At 40.0% G+C, this 24,837-nt stretch overlaps 3 protein-coding genes across 5 annotated transcripts; all 3 read left to right on the top strand.

Moving 5' to 3' along the window:
* The first annotated feature begins 14 nt into the window (after positions 1-14).
* On the top strand, positions 15-10,851 carry nfe2l3 (nfe2 like bZIP transcription factor 3). Its single transcript, XM_008421652.2, has 5 exons — positions 15-857; positions 4,215-4,295; positions 7,021-7,125; positions 7,465-7,924; positions 7,999-10,851. Exons 1-5 carry the CDS (start codon positions 363-365, stop codon positions 8,757-8,759), a joined length of 1,902 nt encoding a protein of 633 aa, XP_008419874.1. The 5' UTR covers positions 15-362; the 3' UTR covers positions 8,760-10,851.
* Positions 10,852-12,070: 1,219 nt separating this feature from the next.
* Positions 12,071-14,686, top strand: cbx3a (chromobox homolog 3a (HP1 gamma homolog, Drosophila)). 3 transcript variants are annotated; one of them, XM_008421651.2, is made up of 5 exons: positions 12,071-12,200; positions 12,807-12,957; positions 13,156-13,312; positions 13,501-13,595; positions 14,151-14,686. In XM_008421651.2, the coding sequence occupies exons 2-5, from the start codon at positions 12,815-12,817 to the stop codon at positions 14,275-14,277; spliced, it is 522 nt and encodes a 173-aa protein (XP_008419873.1). In that variant the 5' UTR covers positions 12,071-12,200; positions 12,807-12,814; the 3' UTR covers positions 14,278-14,686. The 3 variants fall into 3 exon arrangements, with proteins under 3 accessions (XP_008419873.1, XP_008419872.1, XP_008419871.1); XM_008421650.2 differs by having other exon boundaries at positions 12,072-12,196; XM_008421649.2 differs by lacking the exon at positions 12,071-12,200 and adding an exon at positions 12,246-12,350.
* A 1,956-nt stretch (positions 14,687-16,642) lies between these two features.
* Positions 16,643-21,203, top strand: snx10a (sorting nexin 10a). The gene is made up of 7 exons (XM_008421648.2): positions 16,643-16,972; positions 19,202-19,248; positions 19,409-19,495; positions 19,586-19,686; positions 19,763-19,861; positions 19,936-20,127; positions 20,701-21,203. Exons 2-7 carry the CDS (start codon positions 19,216-19,218, stop codon positions 20,795-20,797), a joined length of 609 nt encoding a protein of 202 aa, XP_008419870.1. The 5' UTR covers positions 16,643-16,972; positions 19,202-19,215; the 3' UTR covers positions 20,798-21,203.
* The last annotated feature ends 3,634 nt before the right edge of the window (positions 21,204-24,837 follow it).

The following is a 24,837-nucleotide window of genomic DNA, read 5'->3' as shown; positions in this document are numbered from 1 at the left end:
AGAGTTGCAGCAGTTTACAGTGACAGCATTGCAGCTATTTACATGTTTCATTTTCACTTTTATCCAAACGACTTTGGGGCTGTGATAGCGTGGACTCGTCGGGAAGAAATGTATCCGCTGCAACGCACAGAAAGCTAAAGCTTGTAGTATGTTAATGACGTGAAGTTACCTTTTGCCGGTAGTTAAGCCTTGAAGCTAACCGCTAACAGCTAGCTAGACGTTGTCACCGGTACAGGCGGACCTCTTTGTCTGACAGGGGAAGGCGTGCTCTTTTGTTAGCTTTTTCCCCTTTGTCCGCTCGGGATAGAGGAACTGACGGGTCAGGATTTCATAGACACCCGTATTTTGGGAGTATTTAGAAAATGCAGGTCGCGAAAAAATACTTTACAGAAGGCCTGATTCAGTTGACTATCTTGCTCAGTTTGGTTGGAGTTCGAGTAGACATCGACAGCTACCTTACCGGCTACTATCCGCCACTCACTGAGATTAACTTGGGTCCAAGCTCAGCCTACATTCAGACACCTTTTCACGTTTTGAGAGACACACTTGACGGATACGGAGTGCATCCAAAATGCCCCGAGCTGGACTACTTCTTCGCCAGTCGTCGTCTGTTGGATGAGGTGAGGAACCTCGGCTCACCGCGGTTCCACACGCAGCTGAACGCGTGGCTGGTGCACCAAGTTTCCTCCACAGGGCCTTCCACCAGCGGCAACCCTGACGCCAGCGTAGGGTTAGAAAGCACTGAGAATGAACCTGCAGACGCCGGTGAGCACCGGCCTGTCAGAGACCAAGAAGTGCACTGCCAGTCCAACTCTGAGCTGGGACAGGGGCCTTGTGGTGCTGGAGCCTTCCTGAATGTAAGTAATGTCTTATTACGTTGGGGGGGAAATGATTTGTTATTAATCAACAACATGTTTGGGATAGGCTGGCTAACTGACAACAAACAAAGGGATCAACAAGGACTTAAAAACTTATGCCGTGACTAACCAGAGCCTCAGTAAGGGGGGATATCCACCCATGTAGTGAACTATCGTTATGTTTCCTTGTAAACCAGGAAGGAAACAACAGAATGTGATAAATCGTTGGCATAAGGAACAAAGTACATTCCTTTTCATTTGTTGGAGGCCCTTCCAAACCTAAAGTGCTTTTCTGGAGTACACATACAGTTACCGTCTATGTGAAAGTCAAGAACTTGGGGTTTATAGAGGAAATCAAGTATTGGGTGTATTTAAGTTAGAATTTCTCACAAAGAAAGCACGCAGTCTCGCATAATATTTGGACATGCCCTTTAGAAGGTTGCTGATGAACCAGGCATGTCTTGTTGCGTCAAAACAATGTCAGCTCCACTCCAGAAGCTTAATCCATCCATTTCAAAACCAGTTTCAGTGTATGTTTCAGATTGTTATGACTACCCAGTAGTCTCCAAGTCCAACCATCTAAACCAAACTGTTTCAGATGTTTGGGAGCAACCAGAAAACAACCAACATTTAAACCTTTCATAGAATGGAATATGCTGGAGCACCGTTGTATTTATCAACAATGAAATTGAACTCAAGAACACAGCATCAATTGTCAAGCATGGTAGTGGTAGCGACATGATTAAAGTATTTTCTGGTCCTGATGCATAACCTAAAAGAGGATCGAGTAAGAGAGAGAAGGACTATCTCCGAATTCTTCAACTTGACTTCAAACCAACAGATAAATGGTTGAAACATTGACACAACTGAATGTAGAGTGATTCCTGAAAAACATGCTGCTTTTGGAGTGGGTGCCGCAAGATTATATTAAGCTTCTGGAAAGACCTGACCTTAACCCTAAAAAAGGTGGCTACGCACATTGAAACAGGCCAATTCAAAAACAATTCTGCTGCCTTTTTTCTGAGAAGAGTGGGCAAATATTGGCCAGAATTAGGCAGAGTTCATGGAGGGTTACAAAAAGCAAATGGGTTCGCTGCAAGTTGCTAACTTGTTAAACACATTAAACCAAATACAGGCGATGGTGCATGTCTTTTTATATTTGGGATGGTTTGTATAATTTTTTACCTTGTTTGAGCCAGAGAAGATGCAGCATATATACAGACATGAGAACCTTTTTATTCTTGTTTTTAAATTTTACTTCACTCCGTCATGAAAAGATGACAAGTTCATGTGCTTCATCAAAAGTCCGATATTTATGATATTCATGCTGATGAGCATTTAATTTTAGTGAGGGGTATGCAATCACTAGATCTTCCTTGGTAATGTAACTAGTCTAGTTAGTATCTCCTTCAAGGAGATAACATGACAGGCATCAAAAGTAGGCAGGAAACGTTAGACTGCTCCTGTCAGTTCTCACTAGGTGTTTTCACCTTTAGTTGGAATTTGAAACCTCTAAATAACCCAACGATGATAGAAATCTTGTTTTTAGTTTCCTCATTCATCATTTTGAGTTTCTGTTTGAGCTCTATATTCTAAAAAAAAAAAAGAAAAGCACTGGACATTCTCTTTGTAGTCTTCTTGCTGTTGGCACACATTAATCATTTATATTAAAAGCAGAGGTGACGTCACACTGTGTGAAAAAGCAGCTGCTATAAAATAGTGTGTCACTGACATTTTAAAACAACAAAAGTTTTACAGAGTTGATGTTTCATGTTGGTAATTAGCATGGTTAACATTTCTTAAACCAGTAATCTCTGTTAGGGACTTGCGATGTATCGACATCAACATCGATATCAGCCAATAACTGGGTCAAAATTAACAAGTATTTCCCCTTTTTTAGCCATTTTTGTTTCAGGAGGGGTTTGGGAGTGGGTTGGCCATGTGGTATTTGTTTGATCATGTGATAGTGATGCAGCAAGGCATTATGGGCTCTTTAACTAAAGAAAATAACCAATGTACGGTAGGCGATGTGGTTGCATCAAACATTGGTTATTGACAGTAATGGCAGTATTAGTATCAGATATTGATGTCTGCCCAAATGTTCATATCGGTGCTGGTCGTAAAGAATGTTGCTCTTTACTTTGGAGAATTTCAGAAGGCGGCCAACATTTCCCAATCCATCATGTCCCATGATCAACCTTTCTATACACCAGTCGCCATCCTGTTTTCTACCAATGGTCTTGGTCTCTGGCATCATCAACATCGAGACATCTTCACTCGATTATAAACTCCTCTCTAAAGAGTGTAGTTGCCTTTCTGACTTGTTAGTTCTTAATATGGTGGAACATATTTAAAAAAAAAAGGATCCGATTTTTGCGTTTCCAAACAGCTAATCAGAGCCAACCAGCTGATTTCTTTAGTGCATCTCATTGATTTTTTTCTTTTTGTAACGCAGATGAAACACTCAACCCTCATGTTTAATTCCTCCCCCCCATTAATGACGCTTTTCTAGCCCTTTCTAGTAGAAACAGCTGCTCGGTGTAGGTTATGTTCTGGCAACAGTTGATGTTACAAATCGTGTAACAGTGTCGCCTTTCTTCAGACTCGCCCACCAGCTGTGGACCTGGAGAGGTGAAGGAGTGAGGATCAGATCCACACCCTGTTTGCTTACAACCGCAGCGATCTACTCTTGAACATTGTCCCTCCCATAGTGTTCCTTTGGAACTGCCAAATGTGATGTTGATGTTTTTATTTTATTTTTTTTTTTTACCTCCTAAGCTTTTTAAATTAGCTTTTGCTCTGTGCTGTCTAAAGAAGAAGGCTTCAGCTGTGATTTTCAAAGATTCCAGTCAGCAAGTGTCACAAAGCTATTTGAAGCTGAAGAAGTGACCGAGTAAGGAGTCAGCAAGTTCAGGCAGAGCAGAAATAGGCTGCTTTCGTTTTGCTTTTAGCAAAGACGCAGAAAGTTAAGAAGTAATCATTATCCTTTTACATCCAATCCCACTGCACATGGAAAACAACTATAGCGTGTGTGTATGTGCATGGGGTGTGTGTGCATGGGTGTGACAGCTGGTAACCCACATCACTGGCAGCGTATCAGGTCATCGCTGCCCTAACTTTTACAACTGCCTATTAAAACAGACCTTGACACCGTTAGAACCGAAGTGTTACATAACACAAGAACCGCGTTCTGCTATGGCTAAAACGGGATCAGGGAACCTGAAAATGCTGTGACCTCTGGCGGCCTACTGGGTCGCAGCAAACAAGGTGTTTACGTACCTCTTTTCGAACAAGAAGTTCGAAGTTTACAAATTACTCACTGCTAATCTCTCTGTCTATATTTTTTCTCCCTTCCAGGAGGATGAAGTTAAGATTAAAGAAGAGGAGGAAGCCGTTCCACTCACTCACCTGGCTCACAGTTCAACACTAGAACAAGAGGTATGATGGTTCTTTTGTGATTTTTGATGCCCTTTTTTGTTACTTTGAGCATATACCTTACAGTTCTTGCCATAGTTTAAGTTCCTCTAGCTCAGTACCATCCTATGTTGGATGTACTTGTGTAAAAGACATCATATGGCAGTAATTTTTCAACAGATGTACTAATTTTGTACAGCATATTTAAGCAGAACCTGTGTCACACTAAAGTCCTGCAAAATGTAAGGTAAAGTAACAGCAAAGGCGAAGAACTCTTATAAAATAGGTTCATTTAACAGAAAACCAGTAACAAAACTATATTTCGAGAGCACATGTCTTGCGGTTTGCTCTGTTTCACTTCATCGCCCACAGAGTTCACCCAGTTGTTCCAGTTTCTTTTAGTCTTCCAAACTTCTATTTTGGCGTGATTCATAAACAGGAGCTTCTAGTTCATATAAAACTTAGCAAATAAGCCTCTCCCATTTTTGCCTAATAGTACTGATTATGTTCACGTGGTTACATAACATAGGTGTGGGAGTCTTTCAGTTAGGAAAATGGGTCAGATTTATCCGCTGTTCCTGTGCTTCCTGCCTGACTCATCTGCTTTGAGGAGACTCTGCTCACTTCCCGTTGAAACAGTACTGGACGTGTTATCTAAGGCTCCTCTGAAACCCGCTGCAGGGCCCACGACGAAGTCGGCAAGTGGCTCTGGAACAAACTTTGCGAGCAAATGCGTACGCATCTACAGGAAAATCATTAACGTCTTGTTAAAGGGTTTTTACTTTAACCGAGAATGAAATGTAATGAGTCGGGGTGGGGTAGGGGGAATACATTAACTCAAAAGAACTACTAAAATAATTTTCAGTAATTATATGTAATTATATTGCGTTACCATGGTTTCCTTGGTAAAGATATGTAATTAAATGTTAAAGTCCAATGTTTTTTTTTTTTCAATTTTCAGTTTACAAAATCTCAAATATATTTATAAACCGACCGAGCATATTCTGTCAGTGTCAAGGAAAAGCTGACAAGCATGACTTTCTTTTTTTTCCCTGATGTATAATCTTATGACCTAAATAGACATAGGTAACTATAAGGTCATAAATAAGAGGAAAGTAGACAAATGCTGATCTGAAAAAGTCGGGAAAGTGCTACATGAAAATAGCTGCTAGCCAAAATCCCTCCAGTAAAGACAATAATTAAAATGTTCAAAACAAGTGGGACTGTGACAAACTAAGGTGGAAGAGGACCCAAGTTAATCTTTCTTTCACACACAGAGAACAAGATAGTGGTAGGGAAACTAAATAAAAAATATCCAACTGTTTCCTTATCACACATTTGATTCTATCCACACACCAGCAACTCCTTTCAGAGGCAGAGGAGGGACAATGGTTTTCTGCACTTTTGTCAAAAAATGTAAATGTGTTGAAGTTGATAAATCCTACTTGAGTGTTTAACTGGAACAGGGCGGCTTGGTCAGATAACGCCACGATTAAGCCTTTCTGCAATGAACACACCCGTTGGTACTGGTTCAAACAAAGGGTGAATGTGATGCTGTGGGCACGGTTCTCCTCCAAAAGCCCTCGTTCAGTACGCCTACTCCTTGTGACATGATATGGAAGAAGAGCAACTAGCTTCCTGTTGGCAAAAAGTACCATAACTGTTCAACCTCATTTAGTACCAATGAGGTTCTTCTCATTGGTACTAAATCTACTCTGGCCAAAATCAAAAGCTTCAGTCTTGTAATTGATAACTGTCCCGTTTATCCCTCCCCTCAGGTAAAGAGTCTGGGTGTCATCCTTGACAGCACCCTGTCTTTCCAGTCTCACATTAATAACATTACCCGCTCGGCTTATTTTCACCTACGCAACATCAATTGCGTTCGCCCTTCCCTTACTCCCCATTCCACTGCCATTCTTGTTCACTGTCTTCTGACATCACGCCTGGACTATTGCAACTCCCTTCTGTTTGGTCTCACCCAGAAATCTCTTCATAAGCTCCAATTGATCCAGAATTCAGCTGCCCGTATCATTACCAAAACCCCATCCATGCACCATATCACTCCTGTCCTGCAAAGACTCCATTGGCTGCCCACCATGTTCCGCATAGAATGCAAAATTCTTCTGTACACTTTCAAGGCCCTTTACAATCTCTCCCCACCATATCTTTCAAATCTTATTCATATTTCCATTCCCTCTCGCTCCCTCAGATCATCCTCCTCWATCCATTTCACTGTCCCCTCTGCCCGTCTCACCACCATGGGGAGCAGAGCTTTCAGTCGCTCTGCTCCCCAACTATGGAACTCATTACCACCATACCTTAGAAACATAAAGTCATTATCAAATTTTAAAACCAAACTCAAAACACACCTTTTTAGATCTGCCTTTTCCACATGACACAATTGGTTTGCCTGATTTTACATAGATTTTATATAGATACATTGTTTTGTTTTATTTATTTCTATCTATTTTTAATTGTTAGATTTTATTTGTTTCTGTCACTATATTTTACTCTTGTACGGTGTCCTTGAGTGCCAGAAAGGTGCCTTTGAAATAAAATGTGTTATTATTATTATCCAGACAGCAGCGATTTTTATTTCAAAACCTTTAATATTGAGAAAAATGTAAGATTCTCTCAAAAAATATTTTTATTCAAAGGGATTTTACAACTACGGCAATGAACTATACCTCATTTGAGAAATTTGGTGTTTGTTTAGTCTTTCATGTCTGTTTTCCATTTTTTCTTTCAGAGTTTGTTTGAAGGCATCACTACGCTGCCTGATCCGGTGCTTCACCATGTTCCTCCAGCTGCTGATATCGACTGGAGCAATTTGCTTTCTGTTGCAGATCTTGATGTGAGTTTTCACAAAATACAAGTGCAAAACACGAGAGTTTGGTGTATAAGTTGATCTGTATACTGTGGAAAGGAGTTTTAAGACTGAACAAGATTCCCGTGCAGTCCAGAAGTGAATGGAATTTGAATTGTGTATTTTTTTTCCAGATCTTTGTGTTTAGGGAAAAAAAACAATTATATTTCCAGTGTTTTCCCTGTCGCTTCGTCTCAATCTCTCCATCCATCTTGGCGTTCATTCATCCCTCTGTTTTCCACCCATTTGTTCTATTTTGATTTGTTTTGTTTGACCTAAAAAGACGCAGGAACACTGTGTAAACAACGTTGCTCTTTCAAAACGCAGGACCTGGACTCTCTTGTCACCGATCGTCTCTCGGAGCTCGACTCGGACATCAGCAGCGCCATCAGCCAGGACGTCAGTTTGCATGACGCCATGGTGACCAGCGCCGGTGCGTTCGGAGCGACGGAGTCCCGGACGGTCAGCCAGCGGGAAAGAAACCTCCTGCGGCTGGAGTCCACAAACTCCTCGCTCTCTGACTCTTTGCCGGGCATGGCCGTGGGCCTCGCTGCGCTGCCCTTTGCCTCGGTGTGCAACTTAACGGGAAATCTGACATCGCAGAGCGCGCTCGGCAGCTGCCTAGACGAGGCTGTGTTTGAACAAATCAATCAGCTGGGTTTGGGCCTGGAGGCAATAGACAATCAGCTGAACTACCTCGAGTGCTTAGACTCTCGAGCGTTCGAGGACTTGGACTCCGATTCAGGACTCTCCTTGGAAAGCAGCTATGGATGTCCCGTCTCCCCTGGTTAGTAAAAATCTTTTAGGTTACTAATATATTGTTAATATTTGTACCAACTGTTATTTTATCCTCTCTTTCAGGTTCATCTGAGATGTCATCATCGACCAGCTCGTACTATGAAGAAGAGGGCGGAGCGACCGGCTATAGCAGCGAGGTGGACTCCAAACCCCCTAAAGGCATACTGGACCACCGCGCCATGTGGCCGCCTGTTGATCTGAGTGAGAGTGTGTGGCACGACCACAGCTACTCATCTCCCCCTCTCCTCAGCATGCCGCCCCTAAGGCTGCCATGTAAAACCGAGGAGCCAGAGGAGGATGACGGGTCCCGGCTGGAGGAACAGGAGCTGAGCCGCGACGAGCTGCGTGCCCGCGCCATGTGCATCCCCTTCTCTGTCCTGCAGATCGTCAACATGCCCGTGGAGGAATTCATGGAGGTGCTGGACAACCACAGCTTCTCCGCCGATCAGGTGACGCTCCTGCGGGACATCCGCAGGCGTGGGAAGAACAAGCTGGCGGCACAAAACTGCCGCAAGCGTAAGCTGGATGCCATCACGGGGCTCCAGGAGGAGGTGGAGAGACTGCAGGCCCAGAGAGACCGACTGCTGAGGGAAAAGCGGCTCACGGCCAAGACCATGGGCGCTGTGGCCCACCAGTTCAAGCAGCTGACCCGGGACGTCCTCTCTCGGGTGAGGGACGCGTCGGGGCGGCCCCTGAACCCCGAGAGGTTTACTCTGCAGTGCGGCGCTAACGGGAGGGTCGTAGTTCAGCCCATCAGACAGCCCGCTGTCGCCACATCAGCTGGCAAAAAAACAGACAAGAGAAAGAAGGAGAAGAAGCAGTGAGATTGCTCGCTGAGACTTGAGCTTTAGGGGTTCTTTTTTTTTTTTTTTGGATATTGCTGAACTTTACTAAACCTGGCTTTGGGCTTTTATTTTTGTAAAGATTGCATTGAGAGCCTACATTTTCACAAGCTGCAAAAACAAGAGAGACTCGGAGCATAAATTAATAAAAAAAAAATATCTGTACATATGGAAAAAAAAGTAGCTTACACACTGGACTTTTGTTTGCTTGTTAAATATGGGCAAAGCAGAGTTTAAGGGAACAGCTTAGCTGCTGAAAACAGCATCGATCTCTCTGTGCCTGTTAAGATATGAAATCGGACATTCATCGCTAAGAATGGCAGATTCTGGTTAGAGCTCTAAGATGAGGGTTGTTCTGTTTGTTTGCCTTGTACTTTGCCTATTTAGTAGAAGTAGGACGGTAAAGATTGTATTTATAAATGGCTTGAGGTTCTTGAACTTGAAGTTCTTATATGCGTCATGAGACTTTTTTATATATATATATATATATAACTTAAAATGTTACTGATAAGAAAATTAAAATTCCACCAAATGTTTACAGCCAACATTTCAGAGATCAGGGGGTAGGTAAGGCTAACCTTTTGAACTGAAATGGAAAAAATAAAAAATAAAGTTAATTCTTTTCTACAATCTTTTTGATTACATAAAGCAAACCAATGATTAAAGAGGCCTTAATTTGCTTTTAAGAAAGTGTGACTTTTTTTTCTTTATGTTGGGTGTAAACATGTTTTAAGAGTTTTGAAGGTTACTAGAACAAATAAAACGTCTACATCAGTTGGAGAAGAGAACACATAGGTTTGACCTTTTCAATTGCAACAATTTAAGTACTGGCATAAAAATACTCAACCTCATCCCTAAAAATCCATATCAATGTTGCTACAAGGTAAAAGAAAGTCTAAAAATGTCAACATCAGGTTTTGGTTGCTTTGACACATTTTACATATTACAGAAATAGTTGCTGGGGAATGCACTGATTAACATTCTGTGGAGGACTTTTAGATCTTTATTTGGACCTGCTGATACCAAATGCAGCTAATTCAAATTTCTCTTTAGGAATGGGCGAGACATATTCAAAGTTTGGTGTTTTCCTCCAATGAAGGTTCCAACTATTAGCAGAGATGGCATCAAAGAATATCCTTAGATTAGCGATTTCCAAAACACGAACAATGCTTTAGGTTCCACAACAGACTCGAACTCGAGGGGATGCAATAGATCAACCGTGTCTGTACTGTTTAATCTTCTGATTGTCTTCTGAAAGTCTGGCTCTCTCTTCCACCCTGACTGAGCTGCAGATATGTCTCAAAATTGTATTAAGTGCAGTTTATTTTTTATAAATACCTGCTTGCTTCACCGTCGGGTCATCTGCAGTTTTAGGCACTTGTGCCGTAAACGGTTAACTTTGATTCGGTAACAGCATCCACACCCACAAGTGTTTTTGCCAGTCATCTATCATGGTCTCATCTGTTAATTATTAATGTTGAAATCGTTCTATTAAAATGTTCTTCGGTCTATATAGTCGCATGAGTGCAGAGGAGAAACGTATCATGTTTGGAGTAGTCTCTGATTTGGAAAATTGTCTTCTGTCAAAAAATTCGGCTTTGTTGTTTTGAAGTGCATTATCTGTTAATATTAGATTTTACCTTATTTCTACTTTCTATTCTTTGTTCAAACTCGTTTGGAGGATCCAAAAAGGGTGTTTTATTATTTTTATTTCATGATCGGTGAGGTTGTGTCAAGTACTTACAAGGTGTTTTTGCACTCCTTCACTTTCCACAATGTTTGACTTCGCTTGTCTATCAGGAATCGTACCTGTTCTTTTCTACAAGTAAGAAAATTACCTATAAATAAGTACTGGGCACAATCCCACTTTAATTTATCATTCTGTCAAAGCCACGCAGCAAAAACACGAAATCTTGTCAAGTATTTTCGGTCGAGTTTCTAGTGCAAATATCTGAAATGAGGTAAAACTATCTTATCAGTCACTTTTCAGGAAGATGCAGGATCTTATTTTAAGTCAACAATATTGATGAAACGGTACTTGTTCCATTGGCAGATTATTACATTTTATTAACATGGAAAAATGTCTTGTTATAGTGAAATAATCTGCCAGTGGAATTAGAACTTTTTCATCAATGTTGAGGAATGACCGAGTTAAAACAAGCTCTTATATTTCGCTGAAAAGTTAGTTGTATGTCAGTTTTGTCTTATTTCAGCTTTACTAAGATATTTGCACTAGAAACTAGACCAAAATTAGTTGAGATTTTGTGTTTTTTGCAGTGCAACCAGACCAACTTTCTCCTTGCTCTTTATTATTGGGTGTTGCTGTTGAGATTATCAGAGAACGAAGTGAGATGTTGCCATTTACTGCATGAAAGTCGTTCTAGAAGAGGCTAAATTAAAAAAAAAAAAAAGTTGGAGTGCATAATGTCATTTGTTTTAAGTTGTGCTGTTTGTATGCCTTTTTTTATAATTCTTTTTTCTGAAAATCATTTGTTTGACTTCAGAGTGATTGTTGAAAATAAGTTTGTGTGATTAAAAAGAAGAAAAACTTATTGTCTGATTATTCTTAGCAAGTCACAACAACAATATACTTCAGAGTCTTTAAATATGTTCCCTTTGCAGCATTGTGTTTTTTTGGCAATACAGAAAAATACCCTGGACAGCTTGCTGGTGGATCACATCAAGACCTGAGAAAGTCGGGGACAAACGTGACTGCAATCAAGAGCAATGAGAAGAATGTACAAAACATGCACAAAACTAACTTACGGTCCACTTATGTGGCTTTTAAGTCTGACTGATATTGAGCTGTTTTGCAAAGAGTAGGCTAAATTTCAAGGGACAAAGCTGGTAAAGTCAGATGTCAAAGAACTTTCAGCTGCAACCACAGTAGAAGTTGGTTTAATTAAGGGAGGAAAGTTGAATACAAATGAAGGACCCAAATGTTGAAATTTTATTAAAAGTAAATATAAAAAAGAAACCATGAAGAATTTTGTTCAATCTCAAAATCATTTGCTCTGTCTGCTTTATCCGATTAATTCGAACGTCACAAAATGTTTGTTCTACGTTTAATTTAATTTTTTTTCAGCACATAGTAGAAACACCTGTTTTCAAAAAAAAAAACTACAAAAGCTGCTGCTGTTAAAACGTTTCTCTTTCTGTTTTTAAACATACGTTAATCACGCAAAAAAAAATTTTAAAAAATAAAATGTTAATCCTAGTTCTGCTCAAATCAATAAAAAGTGAATTAGAACTCAAACGAGGCTAAAATTCTCTCTTTGAAGGCGGAGCCTGAAAGCGAGCGTGTTTCCTTCCGGGTTGCCGTAGAGCACCTAAATGTGGCTTTTCGCGCTATAACTTGAGATTACGTTTAGTTGGCCGCGTGTTTAGGAGATATCCCCAAGTGGATAACTGGATTTACGGTCGGTATGCATATTTCACTTATCTCCAAAAATAGTTCATATTTTACAATTTCGATATAACTTTGTGGCTTTACTAAAGAGAACTTACAGAATGCATGCTGATTGTGCATGGTTGCTTCTTTAACAAAGACTCCAAGTGTTATTACCCAGCAAGGTTCGCAGCTCTATTGTTGTATATTCGGCTAGCTAAAGAGTAGACATACCTTTTACCAGGTGCACTGCATTATCTTCCTTTGTGTGTTTTTAGCGCATCATTGCTATTATATTTATTGCGTAGTATAGAAATGCTTGAACTTTCCACTCTGATATAATGTTAAAGTTTATAAGCTAACGGTAAATGTTAATCTGCGAAACTTGTAGCTAACTCAAGTTAGCACAGCGACTTACCTTCGTAATGCTATCAAGAGTTGCCTGGCTAATGAGCTAACGCCGGATGCTAGCAAGTTTATTTCAATACGAAGAAGGCCTCACAATATCAATTTGTTCCCCTTTTCAGCATCTATAGCTGGCTACCAAAAAGCTAGTTGTTTTACATATATGTATATGAACGTAACAATCAAACCGACTTGATGCTAATAATGTGATGCTAATCCCTCCTCCTTGCTTATAGAGCACAAAATGGGCAAGAAACAAAACACCAAAACTAAGAAGGATGCGCAGACTCAGGAGGAGCCGGAGGAGTTTGTTGTGGAAAAAGTAATGGACCAGCGCATCGTCAATGGGAAAGTGGAGTTCTTCCTGAAGTGGAAAGGATTTACTGAGTGAGTTTCCCTGTGATAATAAATATCCCTTAGCTTCCCTGGTACGAGGTTGTGCTGTACATTTGGATGCATGTTTGTGCTGCCATTCTTTACCGTGCATGGATAAAGTTTGCTTTCAGGTTTCTGCATCTGTTCATGGAAGGTTTGAGTTGGGGAGAAACAAAAATGTCCTCCCCCTTCCTGTCTTTGTTCATTTAGTGCTGACAACACTTGGGAGCCCGAGGAGAACTTGGACTGCCCCGAGCTGATTTCAGCTTTTCTGGAGTCGCAGAAAACCATCAAGGAGAAGCCTGCAGCTGTGAAGAGGAAGGCCTCCACAGAGGAGGGAGAAACTGATTCTGCAAAGAAAACTGAGGTTTGTTTAAAAAAGAAAAAGGAAAAAAAATCCTTGTTTTAACCAGCTGAGTTTGTGGTCGTTGTTTAATGGTCTACATTTATTTCTGGACTATGTGAAAGACTCATAACTTCATCATTATTATTTTCTTTTAAGATGTGAGTAGCAAGAAAATGTTCCGTTCTCATCTTAATGCTGTGGTTTTGCAGACTGAGCAGCCACGTGGCTTTGCCAGAAACCTCAACCCAGAAAAGATAATTGGTGCCACAGATAGCAGTGGGGAGCTGATGTTCTTGATGAAATGGTAAGCTACTAAGGATTCCTATAAATGTCAATAAGGACTGCATGAAGACCTTTTTTACTTTTCTTCTTTTTTTAGTTTGACATTTTTGCTCTCATGCAAAGATGTTTGTTTGCATGGATGTAAAATTTTTCAAATCTTTTAAAATACAATCGAGCTATTCCGAATCCAGGCTGTTTCCTGCAAGGCAGTGGTGTCCAAAGTATTTCAAGAGCCAGAATTCTGCATGTTTTCATTCATTCCCTGGTTTATCGCACCTGAATCAAATGATGGTTCACTACCGGACCTCTGTAGGTCCAGTAGTTAACCGGTAATGCTGAGTAAAGGGTTGGAAATATTTAGCTGCTCAGAGATGCATCTAAAACTGACTCTGGAGCTACAAACCCCTTCTGTAAGGGATGACTAGTTGTGATTTTTAAGGGGATCACAATAGTTTTTAACTTTTGTTAACTGTGTGACAAAGAATTGTATCTGTCTCTACATTTATTATTAGTGGAAATTGTCTCCACTGACTAACTTTAATGGGGGTTTTTCTCTCCCCTTCACCTGCTTTCTCAGGAAAGACTCGGATGAAGCAGATTTGGTCCCAGCCCGAGAGGCCAACACGCGCTGCCCTCAGGTCGTCATAGCTTTTTATGAGGAGCGACTGACATGGCATTCGTGTCCAGAGGATGAAGCTCAATAATTCCTCCCTCTGGTTTCTGCTGTTTGTTTTTTTTTTTTCTTTCTCTCTCTCCATGAAGACTCGACTCCTCCTCCTGGTCTGCCTCTGAAACTTAGCTACCTTTAGACTGTTTTGTAGCGTTTCCTACATTTGTACTTTGTTTGGCAGAGGGGTGCTTTTATGGCTGTGTGAAGTAACCGAGCAGCTGATGTGTGCGACCGAGTTCATCCAAATGTCATGTTGCTACCTTGCGTCTCATGCCTGCTCTCAAGTGTTTTAAATTCTGACTACTTGAAACATGTTAAGCTGTTAATTGAACTAGTTTTTGGTTGTTTTTTTTTATCCTGCAAGTTGTTCTGAAATTCCATTTTGTTTATGAAGTGTAAATACTATCCCCGGTTCCAATTAAAACTTTTATGTACATATTTTATAGCTCTGTTTATTTTTGACCCCCCATCTACACATGCATACATGACAAGAACAAGAAAATAAATTGCAAATCTTTATGCCTTTTCGCAATTTCCTCTAGTTGTGTGAGCTTTTCTTACAGGGCAGCTTGTGCATATTAAATCCAAACTGGCATTAAGAGGCGCAAGAGATGAACTTTAGACTTTTGAGCATATTGTTGGGCCTTCTGTGGCAACACCTTGTGTAATGTGCAAACTTATAACTATGCATTAAGGCCAGTTAAAACTCATTTTGAATTCTTGTGGTGTTAAGATCATTTATTACTAAGACTTGGTGCTTTTACTGCTAAAGAAACACATTTAGATCATTTAAAAACGACTTGAGTTCAGGAAGGGGGATTTAAGTGACTTGGAATGTGACATGGTTAAACGCGCAAACTGGCGTAAGCATTTAACCCACTGAAAGGTTTTCATAGTTTTTAACATAACCACCTTGATTTTAAAAACGAACAAAGAAAAAAAGTTCAGATTACATAATTTACACAGTAACAGAACAGTGGGGGAAATGGAACTGAATTGATGAGTTATAGTAGCTCATATAACACCATAACAAGCAAGGTATTTGGAATACCTTCTCTAAGAACATTTAGCATGAAATGTTGAAGCAGATCCCATATATATATATATATATATATATATATATATAGCGGCATAAGTGCCACTCCTGTTGGGTAAAAACAGGAAGCTGAGGCTAGCATTCACATGATAGAATTTGACAAAGGAAAAAAGTATTTGAATACTTTGGGCTTTTTAGCACCAATAGAACACTGTTTAAACAACACCTAATTTCTCCGGTCCATTCCTTTATGATCGTGGCGTACCCATCTTCTGACAGCAGTTTCCTCCAATCACCTTGCAACATATCACAGAGCTCAAATCATCTAAAATTGCTTCTTTTGTAGTTTACTCAAAAGGACTTCAGAGTTACCAGATCTCTTTCCAATAGTATATCTCTTAAAATATGTCTGAGTCGTAGATTCACGTCATGGGTGTGTAACCTGACAAATCTGTAACGGTCAAGCTATTCCATCTCAAGATGGATCAAAGTCTGGACATTTCTGACACTGTTGCAGTGAAGGATTACAGCAGTCCTATGACAAATGGAGTTCTGACTCAGTTTTAGGACGATACTTGTCATAAGTTGTCCAGTGGGTGTATATTTGAAAGTTGTACCATTAAAGTAGAATATCATATTGTGCCATCTTTGGATTTCATGCGATTAAATGTTTGTTTTCAAACATTAAATTTCAGTTCAATGGCCAAAATCCTGCCAGTGAAATCAAAGTGAGGTCCTTTAGTTAACTCTGTCGCAAATTCTATCTGTTGGCTTAGAAATAAAGAAACTACTGTATGGAAATTGCAGAGCTTATTAGGGTATGAGCTTATTTATGTAAGGTCAAAGCTCACTATTTATCAATCAATCAATCAAATTTTATTTGTATAGCACATTTCAGCAGCAAGGCATTTCAAAGTGCTTTACATAATTAAAATAAAAACTGCATCTGACATTGAATAAATAGTGAGGACATTTTGAAAAAAAAAAGATTAAAAAAGATCATTAAAACGTTAACAGTGAGAAAGAGAAAAAAAATTAATAAATGGATAAAAAGTAAAGATAGTTGAAAAGTATCTTGAGATTATATTTGTTGTAAGTTATGACGATATAAGTAAACCTTATTGCATTTATCATTGGCCTGGCGTTTGGAATTTGGCAAAAAGAGAATCAAAGAGAATAGTCGTGTGTTTCATTTATAACTAAAGCTTGTTTAAAATGTTTTCCTCCTATCAGCTTTGAATAAAGTTTAAGAAAGATGTTAAAATAAACAGTATTTTTGCGCAGTCTCCAAACACGGAAGGATTAATGGGTATTAAATAGTGCTTAGCAAGCTGGGGGGGGGGGGGTTGGGTGGGGTCAACGTCCAGCCACCAGTTGCCTCCCACCAGCTGGTTGATTACGGGACAAACAGGTACGCTGAGAAATAATCCTCTCTTATCGACAGAGGTTTTCACTACTCTTCCCCATGCTCCCGGCTTGTGGGAAGTAAAAGTCCAGAGAAAAGGAAAGTGATTTGTTGATACTCTGAAGCAGCGTGTGCGGTCCGGTGCCCAGAAGAAGGTCGCACCGAGCTATTAGTGGTTAATAGCCGAGCTACAGTACAGGCGGGGCAGAGCTCCAAGCCAGAGCCCTGAGTCGGGTCTCGGTTGTTCACAAACACCGGATTAAGTCTCTGAAATTGAAGAGAACAAAGGTAGGAATTGTTTAACTTCATAAGATCTTATGTGATTTCGAATTTTAAACTCTGAAATATTAATATTTTGTTTGATCAACTCTGAATAATCAGCTTATACGGTGAGGCGCTGAGTCTTTAGTTAATTTTAACTGGCAGCTTTGACTCAGGACTCTGTATCTTGGTTATGGTATTCTGACAAAAATTTGAATTGGATAGTGTAATCAACTGTTCCTTTGTTTTCTTTTTTCTTTTTTGTATTTATCAATAATCAAATCCTTGAAAATAAATTTATCTGGATGTGTTGCTGTAATGGAAAATGTCATTATGTGCCCCTCACCCCTTTTGTGCTTTAGATTGTGTCTGAAGATGTGACATGTGTCTGCATGATCTTATGAGATTGATCAAGCTGGTCTCCTATAGACTTCTACAGCGCCATATAACAGCAGGGGAGCTCACTGATCCTGGAGACTAAGTGTTACTTCCCCAACCCACGACTTATCTGCCCTCCTTAGCATGAAAGAACAACCCCCTTTCCTTAACAATAGACAAATCCAGACCATCTGTGTTGGGCTCCACAGAGTCGCTGACACATGACAATCAGGGTTTCACACCTATTGTCCAATCAACAGATCCACTGTTAGTCAGAGCTTGACTGACTTGACTGACTCCTTGACTCTGTATTTCTGTTCTCACCTTGCAAGGTTTTAATACATTTCTTATTTCTTCTCATCCAGACTCTTGCTTAAAGTAATTTTTTTGATGACAGTTGCCAAAATGTTTGACTGTACATATGGTTGAGAAGTTGTTGCAAACGTGTATGAGTTTACTGTGGTAAAGTAACTTCAGATTTACCTTGCAAAATGAGTACCATTGTTGCATGGTACCACTGTCCCATGTGGCAGTGGTACTTGTACAAAGTCTAAAACCATGGCTTTAGAGGGGGACAAATGTCTGACAACAACAATAGTGCAACAATAGTCTTTTCTTGCTCTTAGTCAGCTTCTGTCTTTTCTTTCAAATTGGACTTCCTGTAAAAAGATTCAGTGTTTTAACTATAGCACATAAAAGGGGGCTCGGAGTCTTCTAGGTTTTAATTGGGTTGTAATTTTGAATATTGCAAGGTTAGCTCTGTTGTTTTTTTAAAATTAAACTCAAATGGCATCAAAATAAATGCTCCTGGTTTGTCATGATGTTTTTTAAGAAATGAGCCCATCCCCCACCACCCCCTAGCCACCAGCATTAGTACTGGATCTACTGTTTTCCAATTGGAACCAATCAAGGGGGGAAATGGGGTGACTGGTGCTTCACAATCCGTTTTCTGTTTAATCTTAGCATCTTGACTGTCCAAGCATCTATTTTGTAAGAACATGCTGTTATGTCAGCCAATGACTATAGAAAAGGAATGAGGGTCACATTCTAAGAAACCAACTTGTGGCCCCATTTGACCAGACACAGTTATGTAAGACAATCGACTGTCCCAACAAAGAGTTGCTTTTCTTTAACGCGAAGAAATTGTGCCATGAACTGACAATTAGCTCAACATGAGTACAGTAATGCTGTCCCGCAGGAAGCTTACTTGATTGGTTTGTGACTTCATGCGGTGGTGTTGCAGCGCACATCTACAGATTAGACATGGACTGACAATGTTTGGTTCTACTGATCAGTTCTGCTTGAGGCATGCCTCAAGTAATGTGTCTAGGAACACATGTTGGCAATGTGCAGAGGTCTGTATATGTGACTGCCCATGTGATGGGAGCAGTTGTGCAACAAATGGACCCACACACCCAGTCCGTAAGGGGCAGACTACTCTTGGAGATATTCAAAGAGTTTCTATTAAAGGGATTTAAATAGTCGATCTTGCCTGTTGAAGTATCACTTTTTTATATGCAAGTCCAAATTAGTTTATCCTAGGAACTTGAAGCTAATGGCTAGGTCAAGATGAGATAAGTGGACTTCTGTTTAAAACTCCATTCTCAAACGTCCTTCTTCCAACGCTAGCTTCACATTTGGATTAGTTTAAACCAAACCCTTTGATTATTTACACAACTAAAGGAGGTGGGTGGGAAGTGAATTACCAGTGAGTTTCATGTGTGAAACCCATACTGGATGTCTCTTTGGTGTAATTGCTGGATATTAAAGTAAAAAATATGTAAAGTGTTTTTGAAGGAATGTTATTACTGGTCTTCTACTTGGAAGAAAAGTTGGATTTGCAATATAACATTTTTTTTTTTTTTACCTTCTGTACAGAACTTGTACCAGTAATGGACAGTATTCTGGAAGGTCTCTCAAAAACTGTAAGTATTCAAATGTACTCTTTAAATCTTCAGAATCAGATTGAACTAAAGTACTGAAAATGGCCCCAGATGAAACCCCGCTATACCACCCTCTTGTTTTTTTTCTTTTTTAACTTGGTGAGAAATTTTGATTCTCATTTTCACCGCTGACTTTTTTCAGGAATTTGTGAGCGTGTGTGTTCGAGATCCTAGACTCCACAAAGATGACCGCTGGCACACTCATGTCGACTACGAGATCTGTTTACATGCAAGTGTTTTTGGCCGAATATTGACCGTTGCTTTATTTTTGTCAGTAATCCCGTTTGATCAGATAAGTGAACAAATATTTTTCTTTCAGACCAACAGCATGTGTTTTCGAAAGAAGACTTCCTATGTGAGGAGGAGTTACAGTGATTTTGTTTGGCTGCGTCACTGTCTGGAGGGAAATGCTCTGACCATGTACGTTTAAACTCAAGAATCTTGTATAAGCTCGCCGTGGCTAGATGCATGTAAAAATATTTCGTCTTCTGCGCAGAGAATTGCCCAAGTTGCCACCCTGGAGTCCCTTCTTTAGTTTGAAGAACAAAGAGCAAGTATCCAAAAGAATGAATGGCCTGCAGGAGTTTCTAGAAAAGTTAGTAGTTTTATAAAAGTCCTGGGTTTTTTTAATGTTAACTGAGATCTTTTAATGCAATTTTCTTTTTCCAGTGTTTTTCAGAATCCCTTATTGTTATCAGATAGTCGGCTCCATCTCTTCCTCCAGTCAGAACTCAGTATCAGACGGATTGAAAGGTGTGCTCTTGGTAAGACCAGGTACACTGTGGCTGAAGCTATTCAACTGTCCAGAAGCGGTTACAGCAGTTCAGAGGACAAGAGTTCTTATGACTCGGACTGCGAGAGGTGAGATGTTTTCACAGTGGCTTAAAAAAGTAATATGCTTTGAACTTTTTTTTTACATTCACATGAGTCACAAAATTCAATGTACAGTCGTCGTTTGGATCTGTGACGGACGAATGTAAAATATCACACAGTTGTTGAAATTGAATGCAGTTTTATTGAACAATATGTGCTTTTCTGCGCAAAATTCAGTCTTGAAGACAAATATTTTAAATGTTAAAGTTGAATCTTGTGATGGTGCTCTGGTTTAAACATCAGCGTCCTCTCTGACCTTCCTACTGTCACTTGGTCTTCATGACGCCTGTTCAGTTTTCTATTGAATCTCTGAGGCCTTCACAGAACAGCCAGATTTATACTCTGCTTAATTTGCAGATTTACTATTTCCCCGTAGCTCCTGCAGGCATCTGTTTGCACTGGCTTTTATTTACCGGGGAGAGAGGAGTTGTGTACACTTGAAAGTTCATTCTTTGTAGTTGTAGCATGACTAAATCTAAAGTGTCAAATACATTTTACTAAACTTTGCAGCTAGTGCAATTTAAGTGCTAATCTTGCCATTTTTTTTTTTTCATTGTCCAGCTCTGCATCTTCAGGTCTGGGATTGAGCATCGATGCTACTACTCGAGACAGTCCGGTCCCTTTTCATCATTCAAATGAAAGAGGATTCTCTAATTGAGCATTCTCCTTTTCATATACATCTCAGTATTAGTTTTAAAACTTGCATTACCTTCCCTCAGATTATAAATCTGTGTAACTGCCTGTTTGCTATAGACTTTGAAGTCATGGTATGTTTGACCAGAAAAGTGCAAAAAAAAAAAAAAAAAAGATGTTCAGTGTCCTGCTTGGACTATTTTAATTTACCTCATTGTACTCAAAGACATTTGTCACTTTAATGGTATGTTTGTGAGGAGGAAGTTTGATATACATTATTTATATAACATGTAAGTTATGGAGAACTCTTTAAAAATGTCAAATGCATTTTATTATTGCTTCAGTGTATAGCAAGCAAGATTTGAATTGTTTTAATATTTGATCATATTTTATGCTTGGATATAGGATAAATAAATTGTCTTTGAAAAGTTGTTGATTTTTATTGTATTTATTTTACTTAGCAAAGTTTAGATTTGCTTTTCACAAGACTTCAGTGATGGTACATGTTTGCATTGTGCCAACACTCCAGTAGAGGGAGTGTAGACAGCATCTTAAACTGAAACAGTTGGCTGTTCAGAAATGAGAGCCCCATGCATTGCAGAACATTAACATCCTCTCACCCACTGTGTAAGAATATTTCTGCAGTTTTAGGAAAACTTGATTACCTTATACCTAAATATGGGATTGGGAGACAGACTTAAAATAACCAGAGAATGCATGCACATATTAAAGTTTGATTTGAGATTTTCATCTCCGGTTATATAGCCTTGACCCCAAGACGGAACTTTGAGCAGCAGTTCTTGCATTTATTACTTTTACATCCTCCTGTGCGGCTATAAGATAAAAATTTATGTCCAGACCTCTGGGCAGCGGTGAGAAATGGTTCTGTCAAATCTGATTTCTAGCCTAGCAATTACTTGAAGTTACCGAAACAGTAAAATGCATCTAAAAGGTTCAGTAATGCTTGTGTCATTTGTGATGCATTAATGTGTCGAAGGTGTCCTGACATTAATGTTAGAATATTTCTAAAATTTTTGGTGTGCGGTTGATGCTTCAATAAAATTTCGGACATCTCGCACATTCACGTTTGTCAGCGTTTGTCCCGTTGATGTATGCCTGTCTAATTTCTGGCTGTTGAAAGGAGATGTTTGTCACAGTTCAAATATTCTAGATGAGATCGGTCGAATTAGTCAAGACTACTTTTGAACTTCAAACTTTCCCAGGATGCAACAGTACTCGGCACCCTTTTTAAACTGGAGGAAGCAATTGCTCATTACAGAAAACAGCAGCTGCCCCCACCAACCAACCACTGGACAGGACATGAGGATGCTCCCCCCTTCCATACCTCCCCACATTAAACCTGGCCCGTCCTGTCTCTGTTCTTCTTTCCTCTGGATCACACCATCTCCCTGTGCGCACAGGCCATAATGAAGCTGTCAACGACTTCACACGCCAGCCGCTGAGCTGTTTTTTACAACGCAAACACTGTTGCGTACGTACGCGCAACGCTGACAGTTGTGAAAGCACACGAGCGAAAGCCGTGCATGAGTGAACATTTTCTCTCCTCTCCTCATCCTGTTGTCATTTCCCCCCGCCACCTCCCCCCACCCATCCCCTTCCAGTCCCACTGGTTTGTGTTTGGAGCTCTCAATCTGTTTGCTGTTAAGGCTGACCTTATCAGTGTACACCCCTTGACAAGCATACAGTTATGACACACACGGTTTGGTTCAGAGCGGGTCAATTTTTCTGCAAAAATGAAATGCAGCTGAAAGCGTTTGCATCTGGTGTGTGTGTCTGTGTGTGTGTGTGTGTGTGTGTGTGTGTGTGTGTACATCTGCAGTTTTGAAGGAGGGGAGTATGAGAAGAGGGGGGGGAAACCAACCAGCATTTGGATATTGAGTATTCACGGTACATGTCTATTTCAGCTTGGTAATTTATAACTCAATTTCCAGTGTGCATTGATGCGCTTCATACCTCAAAAACACCAAACAAAGCCCAAACCCAATTGTATTTGAAAGCAATTAGGGTGTCCACTGGGTTGTGAACGGTCCACGTTGCGATGGCTCTGGGCCCGTGTGATATTTAATTGTTAATTTTCTATCACATTAGTCAACTTCAGTGCTTTTGGACAGGTGACCAAGAGACTTGTACGTAACACACTCACTGCTTTTTGTTGGGGGGTGGGGGGGATACTTTTGTGTGTAGAGGGGAAAGGTGATGTATGCGCAGAGTTAAATGACACGACTGGTATATTTACAGCTGCTTTACAGTCACAATCTTCTTAACGCTTTTCAATATACGTGGGTGACCGTTAATACTGGTTTAAGTTTATGAGTGTAAATTATTAGCTCATTTAGTCTCTCACCTGATGCCACCACAGGAATGGATTCACCTCTTTGACCGTACAGAAGCCAACAATGGTAAAATCCATACCAGCAATTAGCCTGCGTAGCTCTCACCCTGCCCCTGTGCTTACTTCCACACCCATTTTTCTACTTCTCTCACTTTTCCCCTCTGTTCTCCTCATCATCTCCCTGTTGGCCACAAGTTAATTACCTGTACTCTTTTGTAGTTGGGAGGCTATTTTTTTTCTTTTTTCATTTTTTCTGCTGATGCTGCACACCCTGACTCCCTGTGCCTCAGATGTTGAACTGTTGAGAAAGTACGTAGACCTCAGTCTAGAGCTTGTAGCTTTCTATGTGCTTTTTTTTTTTTTGTATGGCCAAAGAAGTGATCCTCCATAATTTATCACAAACAATCTGAAGGATGAATCTCACACTCTAAAGGGAGTATCATGTTCCCCAGCTGTTGTTCAGCTGGGGAAGTCATCATCATATTTAAACTTATGCTTAAGTACAATAAAACAAAATCAGGTTTAGTGTCTGGATATTAGAATTTGAGAAAGATTGTAAAAAAAAAAAAAAAAAAAAAAACTAAAATGTATTTTATTATCAACCCAAAATCTATTTCCTCTTTACAATTTTTTCTATTATCAGATAAACAAAAGTAAAGATCCTGAAACGGACTGCTGCTTTCATACAAAAACATATATTATCTAATGTTTTGTAACCTATAATAGTTTGGAAACATTAAATGTATTGCACTTAATAATGATCTAATTCAGCAAGCAACTTTCTGACCAGTGTATGATGACCACAGTAAAGAGAGATCTCTGTGATGAACCGGCAAAATTAAGAAACACTCAGAATCAGTCAATCAATAAATCTTCATTTGTAGAGCAGTTCTCACACACACACACACACGCATGCACACACACACACACAAGGTGAACGGTACCTTGTGTCTGTAAAATCAGCACAAAAGAGAGTTTTTAATCCAAAAAAAGGAGCCACTTGTGTGTCTCCTCGCACCTCTGAAATCGAAATCCCATCTTATTTCTTAAAGACCCAGCATTTTGTTTATTTATCGGTGTGACAGAATTGAACTTTTTTCTACTTAAGCATGAGTTTAAATCTGCTGATGACTTCCCCAGCTGAACAACAGCTGGATAATAAGATATTCCCTTTAGAGTGTGAGAATTACCGGTACATGTGCTGATCTCAATGTTTGGTTCCCAGAGATACACGATGGAACTAGTGCAAGGAATGTTAGCACTTTTGTTGTGGTTCAGAGGTGATGTATTAAAGGTGGCCCATCAAGAGTTCAGTCTTCTCCCTAAGCTCCCAGCGAGCCTCTGTGGAGAGACTGACTGCTTCTTCCATACAAAAAACATACATTATCAAATGTTTTGGAACTGTCTTACCCTGAAAACTTAGTACAGTTTGAAAAAAATAAAATGTATTCCACTTAATACAACAGAAGAACCTTCCAGAAGGCCAACCATCTCTGTAGCAATCCACCAATCAGGCATCTACAGGAAAGTTACAAGACGAAAGCCACTCCTTAATAAAAGACACATGGCAGCCAGAGTCCAGACTTGAATACAGGTGAACATCTCTGGAGAAATCTGAAAATGACTGCATGGATGTCTCCCATCCAACCTGATGGGGCTGGAGAAGTACTGCAAAGAGTGGGCCAAGCTGCCTACAGATTAGTGAGCAAAGC

This window comes from Poecilia reticulata, linkage group LG11 (genome assembly GCF_000633615.1).
Source record: "Poecilia reticulata strain Guanapo linkage group LG11, Guppy_female_1.0+MT, whole genome shotgun sequence".
NCBI lineage: Eukaryota > Metazoa > Chordata > Actinopteri > Cyprinodontiformes > Poeciliidae > Poecilia > Poecilia reticulata.
The sequence above is the reverse complement of the archived record's forward strand: the minus strand, read 5'-3'. Positions and strand labels throughout refer to the sequence as shown.

What these genes read in the sequence shown, in the direction of transcription:
- nfe2l3 (XM_008421652.2), top strand. Translation starts at nt 363, where the DNA reads ATGCAGGTCGCGAAAAAATACTTTACAGAAGGCCTGATTCAGTTGACT. An exon ending in GTTCAACACTAGAACAAGAG is followed by an intron (nt 4,296 to 7,020) that starts GTATGATGGTTC and finishes TTTTTCTTTCAG; the next exon opens with AGTTTGTTTGAAGGCATCAC. An exon ending in TTTCTGTTGCAGATCTTGAT is followed by an intron (nt 7,126 to 7,464) that starts GTGAGTTTTCAC and finishes TTCAAAACGCAG; the next exon opens with GACCTGGACTCTCTTGTCAC.
- snx10a (XM_008421648.2), top strand. Translation starts at nt 19,216, where the DNA reads ATGGACAGTATTCTGGAAGGTCTCTCAAAAACT. An exon ending in TGGAAGGTCTCTCAAAAACT is followed by an intron (nt 19,249 to 19,408) that starts GTAAGTATTCAA and finishes GACTTTTTTCAG; the next exon opens with GAATTTGTGAGCGTGTGTGT. An exon ending in TATGACTCGGACTGCGAGAG is followed by an intron (nt 20,128 to 20,700) that starts GTGAGATGTTTT and finishes TTCATTGTCCAG; the next exon opens with CTCTGCATCTTCAGGTCTGG.
- cbx3a (XM_008421649.2), top strand. Translation starts at nt 12,305, where the DNA reads ATGGTTGCTTCTTTAACAAAGACTCCAAGTGTTATTACCCAGCAAG. An exon ending in AAGTGTTATTACCCAGCAAG is followed by an intron (nt 12,351 to 12,806) that starts GTTCGCAGCTCT and finishes CCTTGCTTATAG; the next exon opens with AGCACAAAATGGGCAAGAAA. An exon ending in AAGTGGAAAGGATTTACTGA is followed by an intron (nt 12,958 to 13,155) that starts GTGAGTTTCCCT and finishes TTGTTCATTTAG; the next exon opens with TGCTGACAACACTTGGGAGC.